This window comes from Odocoileus virginianus, chromosome 17, assembly GCF_023699985.2.
Source record: "Odocoileus virginianus isolate 20LAN1187 ecotype Illinois chromosome 17, Ovbor_1.2, whole genome shotgun sequence".
NCBI classification, from domain to species: domain Eukaryota; kingdom Metazoa; phylum Chordata; class Mammalia; order Artiodactyla; family Cervidae; genus Odocoileus; species Odocoileus virginianus.
The window spans coordinates 42,866,776-42,881,022 of NC_069690.1; the positions used below are offsets into that span (position 1 = coordinate 42,866,776).

At 37.1% G+C, this 14,247-nt stretch overlaps 1 protein-coding gene across 16 annotated transcripts in view; it reads right to left on the minus strand.

The window, feature by feature from the left end:
• Positions 1-14,247, minus strand: part of EFCAB3 (EF-hand calcium binding domain 3) — a 419,723-nt gene that overhangs the window by 298,987 nt on the left and 106,489 nt on the right. For 14 of the 16 annotated variants that reach the window (XM_070479568.1, XM_070479567.1, XM_070479575.1 and 11 more), the window contains exons 22-25: positions 11,131-11,274; positions 6,658-6,729; positions 2,028-2,171; positions 1,046-1,117 (exon numbers count right to left, since the gene is read on the minus strand). In XM_070479568.1, coding sequence (XP_070335669.1) covers positions 1,046-1,117; positions 2,028-2,171; positions 6,658-6,729; positions 11,131-11,274 — 432 coding nt within the window. The remainder of the gene's footprint in view (positions 1-1,045; positions 1,118-2,027; positions 2,172-6,657; positions 6,730-11,130; positions 11,275-14,247) is intronic. The other 2 variants (XM_070479573.1, XM_070479577.1) reach the window with 2 other exon arrangements.

The window sequence follows — 14,247 nt, forward strand, 5'->3', positions numbered from 1 at the left end:
AAAAATATCCCCCCAACAATGGAAAGACTGGCACAGCTATATCAATACAAAAAATGTTAATATTTATTTTTTAAAGTATTATGTATAAATTATTCATTCAAGTAAGAAAAAAATTTTAATGTATTATGATAAATACTGTCACAAACATTAACCCTATAAGAGAATTGCTTATAAACCATATATATGGGAGAGTTTTATAAGATCCCATTCAGAAAAACAAAGATTTAGGACAAAATCTTTTGTCAATTGAGGAAACATACCATTTTGGTCACATCCTAAACACTTAGGCTCTGGAAAACAACTTCATTTTGTAGCTATTTAAATTAAGCCTTTTGAATTTAGTTCAGTTTCAACCTTAGAAAGCATCTAAGGGAAATTAAACCATTTCAATTAACCTCAAAAAAATGGGTTGCTGCCAGGAGACTCAAGGAATCCAAAATAGTTGTGAATTTATTAATTGGGGCTTATTTAGCCTAAATTTCAAGGAGATGCAGAAGTTCCCACAGACACCTCTATCAGTTGGAGATAGCAGTTAACTGAATACATTAAAACCAGATTACACCCAATATCTCATGTCCAAGGAAGTGGAGTAATGCAAAAAATATCACGGAGGAAGCCTATATGTTTCAACATGTTCCTATATGTTTCAATAGTTAATATTCCCATGATAAAATCTCATTTAAATAAGTTTATAATAGCATAGAAAAAGAAAAAGGCGTATTGACCTTCTTCCCAGAATTTCAGTAAAATGACCAAGACATTGCCAACTGATGGCAGCCGTCTTGGATCACAAAGTCAACTACTAGGATGAATTATCCAGATAGATTTTGTATATTTACCCCTTTTGAGTGATGAAAAAATATACTATAACTCTAGGAAATGTAAGTCAAGAAAAGGTTAGGACTATAATTCCCTACTGGTTCTTCATTCAAAGTACATTTGTTATGCATATGACATGCTTTGCAGCATTAGAAAACTGCATAAATGCATATAATCAAAACTAAACAATTCCACTCAAAATTATTGCTAAAAAGTTCTCACTCACTTGAACCTTTTGTAAAATATGGAGTTTGTGACAACCTAATCAGGAAATCTTTTAAGTCCACTTTTCCTTCATCTGAAAATGAAACATAAAGGAATGAATGGTCTTTGGTCCAAAGATACAAAAGTATGAAGTAAGAAGATATGCATGCCTACTAAATCTTCAAAACCAAAGTTAGTCTTATATTTTTCTGACACTGATTCTAATAAACGTATCTCAGACTAATTATAAAAAGGAACATGATTATGATGACTCTTGTGATCTTTTTTGCTATAGAGCCAATGAACATTTTATGGATTTTACACATACCTTAACCAATTGAGATCATTGTTTTCACATTTCCTCTCTGATGCTATATTCCTGTAATTTTTCAGCATTACACATCCAATGATAACTATCTATGTCTTCACAGAATATAATTTATCCACTAAATGATAAGTACCATAAACCAAACAAGCTATAATATTTAAAGAAAACTACATATACTTATGAGCAAAGATATATTAATACAGGAACTACACAATATTTGGCTTTCTATCAGTAATGTACTTAGAACTTAAGAAGAAAAGAACACTACAAGGCTGTACATGTAAGCTAAACATCCCACTAGCAGAACTCCAAAACGGCAGTATAGCCTGTTGAGGATTGTAAGGAAACCATACTGGTAGAATGTATCATCCTACTACAGTTTAGGCCTTTGTTTCATGCGCACAAGACAACTTCACAGTTCCTAACCAATAAACCATGATTCAAACCTCAGGGGGCAAAAAAAGGGGTGGGGGGGGGAGAAGAGAGGAAGATTATACTTTTATAGGATAACTCAATATGAAGATAATCCAGAACAAAATCTCACCCAAGCCTAGAGGGAAATTTTAACATTGTTGAACTCATATTTGATTCCTTACCACTCAGCTCTGTGGATTTATGAGTGAAAATAGACACAAGTTTTATATATAATAAATGTCCTAGAAAAGAAAATACTTACTATCAACAGAAACTGATGAAAACATCTCTTGTAATTCTTCTTCTGGAAAATAAATCCCCAGGCCACTCAGTATAGATTGTATATCATCAACATAAACTTTTTCATTGGTGACTTTGTCTAAGGCATTTGCAAGTTTATTAACCTCTATAAAAAGAAAATATTTTCAGTTTAAATACAAACTCTAATAATTAACTGTATTTCAAGAAATTAGTTTAAATAGCTAGCATTTTTTCCTTAAAGATAATATAGCATTCATTTTAAATACTCTCTTGAGGTAATTCTCATTTCAAACACATAAAACAGAAGATCAATTACAAGGCAAACTCATCATAAGAATTAAGCTCTGTATGTCCATTTCTGCTTCCCATTCTTCCCATATCCTTGCCTTATACGTTGTGTTCTCTTTGCTGCTTCCCAGCTACTGCCACCTCAGTCTGGTTCTTTTCTATTTTTTATTAAAACTTATACTGACTCTCTTTTACTTAGGGCTGAGAATGTAGGTATGGTATATATGGTAATTCAGTTCAGTTCAGTCGCTCAGTTGTGTCTGACTCTTTGCGACCCCATGAACCACAGCACGCCAGACCTCCCTGTCCATCACCAACTCCTGGAGTTTACCCAAACTCATGTCCATTGAGTCGGTGATGCCATCCAACCATCTCATTCTCTGTCATCCCCTTCTCCTCCTGCCCTCAATCTTTCCCAGCATCAGGGTCTTTTTCCAATGAGTCAGCTCTTCTCATCAGGTGGCCAAAGTATTGGAGTCTCAGTTTCAACATCAGTCCTTCCAATGAACACCCAGGACTGATCTGCTTTAGGATGGACTGGTTGGATCTCCTCGCAGTCCAAGGGACTCTCAAGAGTCTCCTCCAACACCACATTTCAAAAGCATCAATTCTTCGGTGCTCAGCTTTCTTTATAGTCCAACTCTCACATCCATACATGACCACTGGAAAAACCACAGCCTTAACTAGATGGACCTTTGTTGGCAAAGTAATGTTTCTGCTTTTTAACATGCTGCCTAGGTTGGTCATAACTTTCCTTCCAAGGAGTAAACGTCTTTTAACTTCATGGCTGCAAGCACCATCTGCAGTGATTTTGGAGCCCAAAAAAATAAAGTCAGCCATTGTTTCCCCATCTATTTGCCATGAAGTGATGGGATCGGATGCCATGATCTTAATATGGTAATAGCTAATTAATATGCTAATAGAATTGGTTTATTTTTGAGGGGGTTTATGTGGTCAATATGGCAGAGTAGGAAGACTCTGAGATTACCTCCCCCCACAGACACACCAAAATTACAACTATTTACAGAGCAACCATCTATGAGAATGATCTGAAGACTAACAGAAAAGATCTGCCACAACTAAAGATATGAAAAAGGAACCAGGACTTCCCTGGTGGTCCAATGGCTAAAACTCAATGCTCCCAATGCAGGGGGGCCGGGTTCTATCTCTGATTAGGGAACTAGATCCTACATGCCCCAACTAAGAGTTTGCCTGTTGCAACTAGAAAAAAAGACCCAGCAAGCTGAACTAAGTCCTAGTACAGTCAAATAAATAAACAAATGTTTTTTAAAGCAGCTTATGAGTAGTCAAAATAAATTTTTTTAAATAAGAAGGAACAACAACAGAGGATAATCACAATTGCAAAGGTTCTCCCTATTTCCTTCTTCAGGTTCAAGAATTTTTCAGCCATAGTTTCATCAAACATATCTTCCATCCCTTTCTCTCTCTTCTTCTAGCACCCCTAAAATGAGAGTATCAGTATGCTTGATGTTGTTTTAAAGGACCCTTAAACTGTTGATTTTTTTGTTTTCTTTTTGCTATTCTGAATTGGTGATTTCCATTATTTTATCTTCCAGGTCACTTATGCATTCTTCTCTATCACCTAGTCTGCTGTCAATTCCTTCTAGTGTGTTTTTCATTTCTAGTATTATATTCTTCAGCCCTGGCTAGTTCTTTAATTTCCGATTGCCTGTTAAAATTCCCACTATGTTCATTATTCTTTTCCCAGTTCAGATAGTATTCTTATTACTAATGCTTTGAATACTTTATGTGACAAATTTTTGTCTGTTACTTTGTTTTGGGGGAGGGGCTTTCCAAGTGGTGCTGGTGGTAGAGAATCTGTCTGACAATGCAGGACATGTAAGAGATGAGGGTTCGATCCCTGAGTTGGAAAATCCCCTGGAGGAGGAAATGGCACCCCACTCCAATATTCTTGCCTGGAAAATCCCATGGAGAGAGGAACATGGCAGGCTACAGTACATGTGATCACAAAGAGTGGGACATGACTAAGCATCTGAGCACCTAGCACCTTGTTTTTTGAGGGGTGGGGTTCTTATTCTTTTGTTTGAAACAAATTTCTCTGTCTTCTCATTTTGCTTAACATTCTCTGTCTTTATGAATTTAGGTGAAACAGTCACCTATTTCAGGCTTAAAGGGGTGTCCTTGTATGAGAGTGCCCCTATACAGTTCACATGTGGCTTTGGTGGAAGAGTTAGAAGATGGGAGCAAGGGTCATGTCTTCCCCAAACACGTGCTAGCAGCTATCACCTTGGTGTGATGTGTCACTGGGAATGGAGGGGCTAGAGCCAGAGCCAGGTGTGAACCAGAGCTTCTCATATGCTCAGTCAGAGCTCCAGACCCTCCCAATCTGCTCCCTCTGTGAATACCAATAACGGCTGCCCTCACCCCGTTCAGATGCCGTGCTGGCTCCTCCTGGCACAAGTGTATACTCCTCTCAGCAATGGCAACCCTCTCCCTAGAGCAGAACTGCACCAGAGTCAGAGGGGCCAGAGCAGGTGCTCAGCATGGGCCAGGGTTTGCACTGGAGTGGTCACAGGAAACTAGCCAGAGTCCCAGGCAGTTTCAATCTGCTTCCTTTGCCTTGTCCCAAGGAATAAGCAAGCATGCGTATGCTTTTCACAAGCAGGGTCTAAGTTTCTAACAGCCCTTCTCCACTTTGCCAGCAAAGGTCCATACAGCCAAAGTTATGATTTTTCCCACAGTCATGTATGGATGTGAGAGCTGCACCATAAAGAAGGCTGAACGTGGAAGAATGATACTTTCAAGCAGTGGTGCTGGAGAAGACTCTTGAGAGTTCCTTGGACTGCAAGGAGATCAAACCAGTGAATCTTAAAGGAAATCAATCCTGAATATTCAATGAAAGGCCTGATGCTGAAGCTCCAATACTTTGGCCACCTGTTGTGAAGAGCTGATTCATTGAAAAAGACCCTCATACTGAGAAAGCCTGAGGGCAAGATGAGAAAGGCGCAGCAGAGGATGAGATGGTTAGACAGCATCACTGATTCAATGGACATGAGTTTGAGCAAACTCTAGAGACAGTGAAGGACAGGGAAGCCTGGAGTGCTGCAGTTCATAGGGTAACAAACAGTCAGAAATGACTTAGCAACTGAACAACAACAGCCTGTTAGTCCCACTGGTTTTCAAACAAGCTGAGGGGACTCATCTTCCTAATGTCATATCACAGGGCTGGGGTGCCCAATATGTGGTTTGAAATGCTCACTCCCCAGCAAGTATCTCTGAGCCTTTATAATCCCTCTCCTCCACTGTGTCCCTTGCTAGGGGCACAGGTCCTGACCTGATCACTTTATTTCCCTTTCTACCCAACTTCACAGGGATCTTTCTTTACAGTCTTGGTTGTGTAAGTCTTGCTGCCAGTCTCCAGTTTCCTTTAAGTGAGATTTACTCCCTATGCAGATGTATTTTTGATGTGTCTGTGGGAGATGAGCTCAGCATCCTTCTACTCCACCATCTTGATCTCCTCTGGCTCCTTATATACTTTTTAATTTATGGTCTGTTGAACATGTTACCTAACCAAAAAACTTAATTAACTAAATAATTCTTAAGGTCACATATTTTTGGCATCCTTGTTAGAAGGCATACTATTTGCTTCAATTATAAGCTTATAAGTAATGTGTATGTCTGATGCCTCTGTAAATGTATATCATCTGCTAAGGGTTTCAATGGCGTTCTCAGCTTTTCTTTCCCTTACTAAGTAGTCCAAAAGGAAGAAGTCAAAAGAAAGAAGCACTGGGAAGACCCAGAGGGATGGGGTGGAGAGGGAGGTGGGAGGGGGGACCGGGATGGGGAATACAAGTAAATCCATGGCTAATTCATTTCAATGTATGACAAAAACCACTGCATTGTTGTAAAGTAATTAGCCTCCAACTAATAAAAATAAATGAAAAAAAAAAAAAGTTAAACTAGTGAACATTTGAAGTTCACCTTCATCTGAACTCCTAAAATATTAAATGTATACCACTCATTTAATTTTGTAGTGTGTTACTTATGATTTTGGCTTCCCTGGTGGCTCAGAGGTTAAAGCATCTGCCTGCAATGCAGGAGACCCAGGTTCAATCCCTGAGTCGGGAAGACCCCCTGGAGAAGGAAATGGCAACCCACTCCAATATTCTTGCCTGGAGAATCCCATGGAGGGAGGAGCCCAGGTAAGCTACAGTCCATGGAGTCGCAAAGAGTCGGACACAACTGAGCGACTTCACTTCACTTCACTTATGATTTTATGTAAGTGGCCCATCACTTATCAACAATTATGGTAAGTATTATCTATGTTTGAAATGTGTATAAAACTCCCTAATTATTCTCACCCCTAAAATCTTGAAAACGCTTACTGCTCTTCAATGCTAATAGGGCAGACTTCAGGGAAACATGCCCCTTTTCTGTAAAGACAAAAACAGTACAAAGATAAATTGATCAATTCAAGAAACATAAAGGACTTCCACAATGAGTTACACTGGTTCCCTTAAAGTAGCTTATGAGTTTCTACCTCTGTAAACTTTTGTCCAGAAAGGTACCCATTCTGTCCTTAACCAGATCTTATTCATGTCAAAACCAGACCATAAGTCATTTTCAGGAAAGCCTTCCCTTGAGCCTATATTGCCCTCCAGCTACTGCTCCTTTCTTTCCTTTCCTTGACAACCTAACTCCTGAAAAGAAATGTCTTTATTCATATTTTATCATATCCTCATTCACACCTCAAACTGCTGCTATCTGGCTTTCACTTCTCCTGAAACTGCTTTTACCAAGTTCACCAGTTAATTATTTACTGCCAAACTGATAAATACATTTAATTTTTTTGTTTTATATTACACTTTCCTCCTTGAAACTTTTTTCCTTTTGTTTTGTGGTTACAGCTTTCTCATGGGCTCCCTCCTACCATTCTGCTTACTTCTTCTTAATGTCCTTTATAAACTACTCTTTCTTCACCATTACTTAAATGTTAGCATGCCCCAGTCCTCTATCCTTAGCTCTCTTTTTATTATACCCTATAAATTTTTTCTGAATTTAACTATAAGCAACATGTTGACGACTCTCAAATTTCTATTTCTAGCCTAGACTATCTACAGCATGCCTTCAATTCTACGTCCACGAGCATCTCAGACACAATGTTATCCTCATTTTTGCACTAAAACCTGATCCTCCTCCTACATTCCCTATCTTATTAGAAAGCATCATCATGAAGTAAGTCTCCCAAGCCAGAAATATGTTATTCATCCTATTTCCTCTCCTTCTGTCTTCCCTAACTTAAACAACAATGATGTTCTGCCTCCCAGAAATCGTATTTGTTCCCTTCTTTCCATCCCTTTAGCCAATGCCTTAGTTCAACACTCACGATTTCTAACCAGGATAACTATGAGTTTTAAAATGTCTCCCTACTTTCAAACTTACCCTCCTTTAGCCCTTTTTTAATTCCTTTTTTCTTTTTTGGAGATATAATTGACATACAGCACTATATAAGTTTAAGATGTACAGCATAATGATTTGATTTGCATATATTGTGAAAAGATTAGCATAAGTTTAGTGAACATCCATCATCTCATATAGATACAAAATTAAAGAAAAAATGTTTTTCCTTGTGATGAGGACTCTTAGGGTTTACTCTTTTAACAACTTTCATATATAACACACAACAGTGTTAATTGTATCTATCATGCTGTACATTACATCCTTAGTACTTATTTATCTTATAACCAGAAGTTTGCACCTTTTGACCACTTTCATCCAATCCCCCCTCCCCCAATCCCCCTCTGGTAACCACAAATCTGATCTCTTTTTCTATAAATTTGTGGGGTTTTAGATGTATAACTGACATACAACACTGTGTTAGTTCCTACAACATGATGCGTACAACATGATTCAGTATTTCTTTACATTACAAATGGTCACCATGGTAAGTATGGCTACCATCTGTCATCACACAAAGATATTACATTATTACTGTTTCACCTCTTAATCTTCCTCACCTATTTCTCTCATCCCCCCACTCCATTCCCCTTTGGCAACTATCTGTTTACCCTCTGTATCTGTGACTCTGTTTAGGTTTTGTTACATTTGTTCCTTTGTTTTATTAGATTTTACATATAAAATAAATCATATGGTATTTGTCCTCCTCTGACTTATTTCACTTAGTATAACACTGTCTAGGTCCATCTATGTTGTCACAATCTTTAGTCCTTTCTCAACACCACTATCAAAATGTGTATTACAAAGTGCAAAATTAATCATGTCACTTTTCAATGCTGAATTTTCAATGACTCCCTTGTGGCTCAGATGGTAAAGAATCCAACTGCAATGTGGGAGACCTGGGTTCGATCCCTGGGTTGGGAAGATCCCCTGGAGAAGGAAAAGGCTACTCACTCCAGTATTCTGGCCTGGGTAATTCCACGGACTGTATAGTCCATGGGCTCGCAAAGACTTGGACACGACTGAGCAACTTTCACTAGATCCTGCAGGGTAAAGTTCTAACTCTTCTGCTCAGAAAGAAACAAAAGTAAAACCCTTCTTTATCTGCTCTTGACCTTACTCTCAACAACTACGCACCACCAAGTCAATGGTCAAACTTTGATTTCATGATTTCAACATGAACTGCAAAGTTCGTTGAAAAACAGACACATACACACACATGTGCCTTGGATCTGATGTAGATATCTCTGAAGCAAGAGATCTAGAATGAGATCAAAGCATCTGGGTTTAACAAATTCCCTAAGTAATACTGATATAAATCAGTCAAAGATCCACTGGTGTAAGTTCTACTGGGCTACTTAAAGTTCCTTTGATTTCTCAGCATTCCCTTCTAACTCCTTCCAGTCCCCTTCCCTGAACTCCCAATTCTTGACTACTTCCTACTCACGTTTCAAAACTCAACTCCAATGTCATCTCCTCTGGGAATAATCTTCTGACTACCCTATCCAACCTTGTGTGGGTTAGGTACATATCGTGTGTGCTTTCCATAACATTCAATGAATGTTTACCTATATGGTATTTAACTGGTATAGTATCATAGAATTTAATTGGTGTTCTCGTTGTCATCTCAATATACTGTAAGCTTTTTTATCTTTATATTTAGTGTCCAGCAAGCAATATGTGCTCAATAAACTTTCAATGAATAAATGAAATAGCTTCCCTCTGAACTCACACAACACAGTATCACCTGTGTGTGAAAAATTCAGTCTTTCTTTACATGTTTCTCCTTTACTTTCACACTACCACCACATTCACAATACTTTTAACACCAGTTTGATGAGGGAAGAGTTCCCACACCAAGCAATTCTCTACAACACCAGCTGAATGGCCTATAATTTAACTCAATTCTGACACTATCTACCAGAAATAACATCCCATAGGTTAAGAGTTCAGCCCCACGAGACACACCACCCCCACTTCAGATGCCAATTGTAAGTAGGAGGACTTCAGGCTACCCACAACTTCTGTCCAAACTGGCTACAAACTGGGTGTTCTTATGACCTCCTCCCACTTGGGCTCGGTGATTTGCTAGAGCACTTCACAAAACTCAGGGCAGTAGTTAGTTATGTGTGCCAGTTTATTAAAGGGTATGATAAAGTGTGCAGAAGAACAGCCAGATGAAGAGGTATATAAGGTGATATCTGGGAGGATCTCAAGGAAGGCTTCCTCACAAAAGCATAATCAATTATTCACTCAAGTTCCAGTCCCTGTTCCATCATGGGAGCAGGGGTGGGATGGACTGAAAATTCTAAGCTTCTAATTTTGGCTTGGTCTTTCCAGCCCACATCCAGGAGCCCCACCAGAGCTGTCTCATTAGAACAAAAGATACTCCTAGTGCTCTTATCACTTAGGAATTTATAAGAGTTTTAGGAGCTCTGTCCCAGAAATGAGGGCAGAAACTAAATATATATTTCTTATTATAAATCAATATCACATCAATTTCCCTGGAAATTATTCAAATTCTGCCACATTAACATTATACATTCACTGAACTTTTATATTCTGTATTGTAATATACTCTTTTGTTGTTTACATCTTGCCTTACTAGCTAGACCAAAAGATTCCTAAATATAAATATTTTATATTTGTTTGATTACATATTACATGACACCTTACATATAATAGGCACTCAAGATCAAGTCTGCCACACTTAGTCAATCAGGACAGGCACTGGACAACACCAAGGAATCCTGTTTACTCAGATAACAATGTGCCCCAGAAGTTGTGCCACACATTAGCCCCAGTCATTACTACTGATGAAGCAAGTCAAAAACTCATAATGTAAAAAAGAAAATATTTTTAGAAACTGATTTTAAGTTAATTTAAAAACATAATTTTCAAAATTTGAAAATTATATGTAGTTTTTTCTGAAAGCTCTTAGGATTCACATTAATCAACCTTATGCCATAAATATCTCACGCAGGGGGGGTAAAGTCCTCTTCTAATATTTTCCTGGCCAAAAGCAGTTTCACATCAGCACAACCTTCTCAATTACTTTACCTTTCCTGATTTCTATAGTGCTGTAGGTGCTAAAATCACACAAACAAATAAATATACCCTTATGGAGTCAACACAGAATATTTGATGGGGCTATATAGGCTTTAAAAAACCTTACTAGTTTTATTCAAAGACTTCTTTATCAAGATAAATTCATGACCTCAGTAGAGTTGCTCTGTTAAGAGTATTTTTTTCCCCATCAGAATAATAAAAAGAAAGTTGTTGGGGAGTTGGAGAGTGATGAGTGGAAGATAAGGAAGGGAAATTTTAAAAATTATATCACTTTGTCCAGAAAACGAACTTATACTTGCTATATATACCGTCAATGTCAAGGGTTTTCTCTAACATCTGATGTTCTTCAGGCTTTACAGAAACACTGAGTTCATCAAAAGCATCTTTTAAGTCATTAGCTTGAATTCTGTTGCGGTTCATCAAGCTGACAGTATTGAGGGCAGTGTGTATATCTGAAAGCAAATGGGGATTCTGTAAGTCACTTAATATCCTTTGGAAACTTCTGAACAATAATGTACCTAAAATTCTAGACTATTGTCCAAACATGTATCTCAATTAACTTGTATCTCTATGATTCCAAAATTAATAAGACAAAAATAATCTTTTGTTTCAAGAATTTCCCTGAGAAACAAGTTATTTTTGACTCAATACAAAAAAAGTTGACTGAGTTTTTCTAACTTAGCTGAATAAAACAAACAATTTTTAAAAATCTAAATATAGCCATTATTGCATCTTGTAAGGAAATGTTCAATTTTTTTTGTCAGTGAGAGAGATTTCTTAGAGATTTTATCTCTAAGAAACTATTCAAATTTCAGAATATAAAGCTATTATCCCTGAATTTTCTTCTATTTAAAAATATTTTCCTTCCTTTTTTTTCCTTAGTCCTCATAACTCTTACTCTCTTTTAAAATTACCCCAAAACTGCGAGAGTAGTGTTTTTAGAAATATATTTTGACTAAAAGTAGAAATGGCCTTTACTTCTTAACCTAAGAGATATCTATATACAAGGGTCAAATGCCACAAATGTAGATGAAATACAGACCGAAAAGTTTCAAGATTATAGGAAATAGATAAAAGGGTTTTTCTCTGAGGAAAATAAAAATGCTAGAGGTTCTTTCAAGCTGAAGCACTCTGCATTCCTCTGGGTCTTAGCTAAACCTCTAGGAGTTTTCTCCTCTAAACAGGATCCTGAGGATTAGACCCATGTCCCTAACTGCTTTATCACCAAGTTATACAAATCATCGTACACTCAAAGTCACTAATCGGATCAGAATCCCTAGTTTCCTAAGAGATTATAGGAAAAAAGTTTTCAAGGCGGAAAAATACAAATACACAAAAAAGTTGCAGGAATAATTTATTAGATAAGAAAAATTTCAAACAAATCTTAATTCATGAGCTCCTTAATTTCTCCAGTAAATTCCAGTAGGCTTTTTTGTAGAAATTTACAAACTGGTTCTAAAATTCGTATGGCGATGTAAAAAGACCTACAGTAGCCAAAACAATTTTGAAAAGTTGGGGAACTGATACAATCTAATGGAGTTCAATGTTTATTAGAAAGTTATAGTAATTAGGCAATGCTGTTATTAGTGTAAAGATAGAAAAAAGATCAATAAAACAGAACAGAGAATCTGGGAATATATATTTATACGTGTGGTGTGTGTGTGTGTGTTAGTTGCTCAGTTATATCTGATTCTTTGCAACCCCATGGACTGTAACCTGCCAGGCTTCTCTGTCCATGGAATTCTCCAGGCAATAATACTGGAGTGGGTAAGTCATTCCCTTCTCCAGGGGATCTTCCCGACCCAGGGATCAAACTCAGACCTCCTGCATTGCAGGCAGATCCTTTGCCATCTGAGCCACCAGGGAAGCCATATATATACATTTGACTTTTGAATAATGTGAGGTTTGAGACAGTGACCTCTGAACAGTCAAAAATCCACATATAATTTTATGGTTGGTCTCGCATATTCACAGCTCTATATCTGCAGATTCAATCAACTTTGGATTGTATACTACTATAGTATACATTTATTCAAAATAATCATGTATAAATGGGCCCAACCCATTCAAACCTGTGTTGCTCAATGGTCAACTGTGTGTGTGTGTATATATATGCATGTGTGTGTGTATATGTGTGCGTGTGTGATTTTCTATAAAAGTACAAAGACAAATCAGTGGAAAAAGCATAGTCTTTTCAACAATGGTACTGGAACAAATGGATATCCATATGTAAAAAAATAAAAGAACTTTGATTCAAACTTTACTTCATATACAAAATTTAACTAAAAATAGATCATATGCCTAATATGCAAAATGAAAACCCATAGAATTTTAGAATAAAGCATACCAAAAAGCCTTTTTAACCTCTGGTAAGGCAAAGATTTCATATACACAAAACCAAAAGCACAATGCATAAAAGAAAAAACTTGATTAGAATTCATCAAAATTAATGCTCTTCTAAAGACAGTTAAGAAAATGAAAATACAGAGATAAGCAAAAGACTCAGAGAAAATATTTGCTAGGTACATGTCTTATACTAGACTTGTAACCAGAATATTCACAGAAGTTTTTTAAAAATCCAACTTAAAAAGTGGGCAAAAGCTCTGAACAGATACTTTGCCAAAGAAGATATACAGCTAAAAAGTAAGCACAGGAGAAGATGCTCAACAGCATTAGTCATTAAGGAAATGCAAATTAAAACCACAATGGATACAGCTATACACTTATTAGAAAGATTAAAATTTAAAAGACATACTATATCCAGCAATGGCAAAAATTTGGAAGAAGTGGAACTCGGTTACACTGCTGGTGAGAATGTAAAATGGTGTAAACACTTTGGAAATTGGCAGTTTCTTAAAAAGTTAAATACATACCTAGTATCCAATCAATAATTGGCAATTACCCAAGAGAATTAAAGCATATGTCTATATAACAACTTACACAAATAGAAACTTTATTTGTAATGGGCAAAAATTGGAAACAACCTAATGTGTATCAGTAGGTAAGTAAATAAATCACAGTATATCTATAAAATGAAGTACAATTCAGTCATAAACAAGAATAAACTATTGATACAGGGTACAATATGAATTAATCCCAAAATAATTATTCTTAGTGAAAGAATCCAGAAAAAAAAAGAGTAAAACTATTGGTCTTCCTTGATAGCTAAGTGGTAAAGAATATGCCTGCCAACACAAGAGACAAGGGTTATCACTTTGACCGGGAAAAATCCTACATGCTATGGAGCAAGTAAGCCCATGCACCACAGCTACTGAACCTGTGCTCTAGAGCCCAGGAACCGCAATTACTAAGCCACACACAGCAACTACTCAAGTCCGCGTGCCCCAGAGCCCATATTCGGCAAGAGAAGCAACCACAGTGAGAAGCCCTACAAACACAACAGAGTAGCCCCTACTTATGGCAAC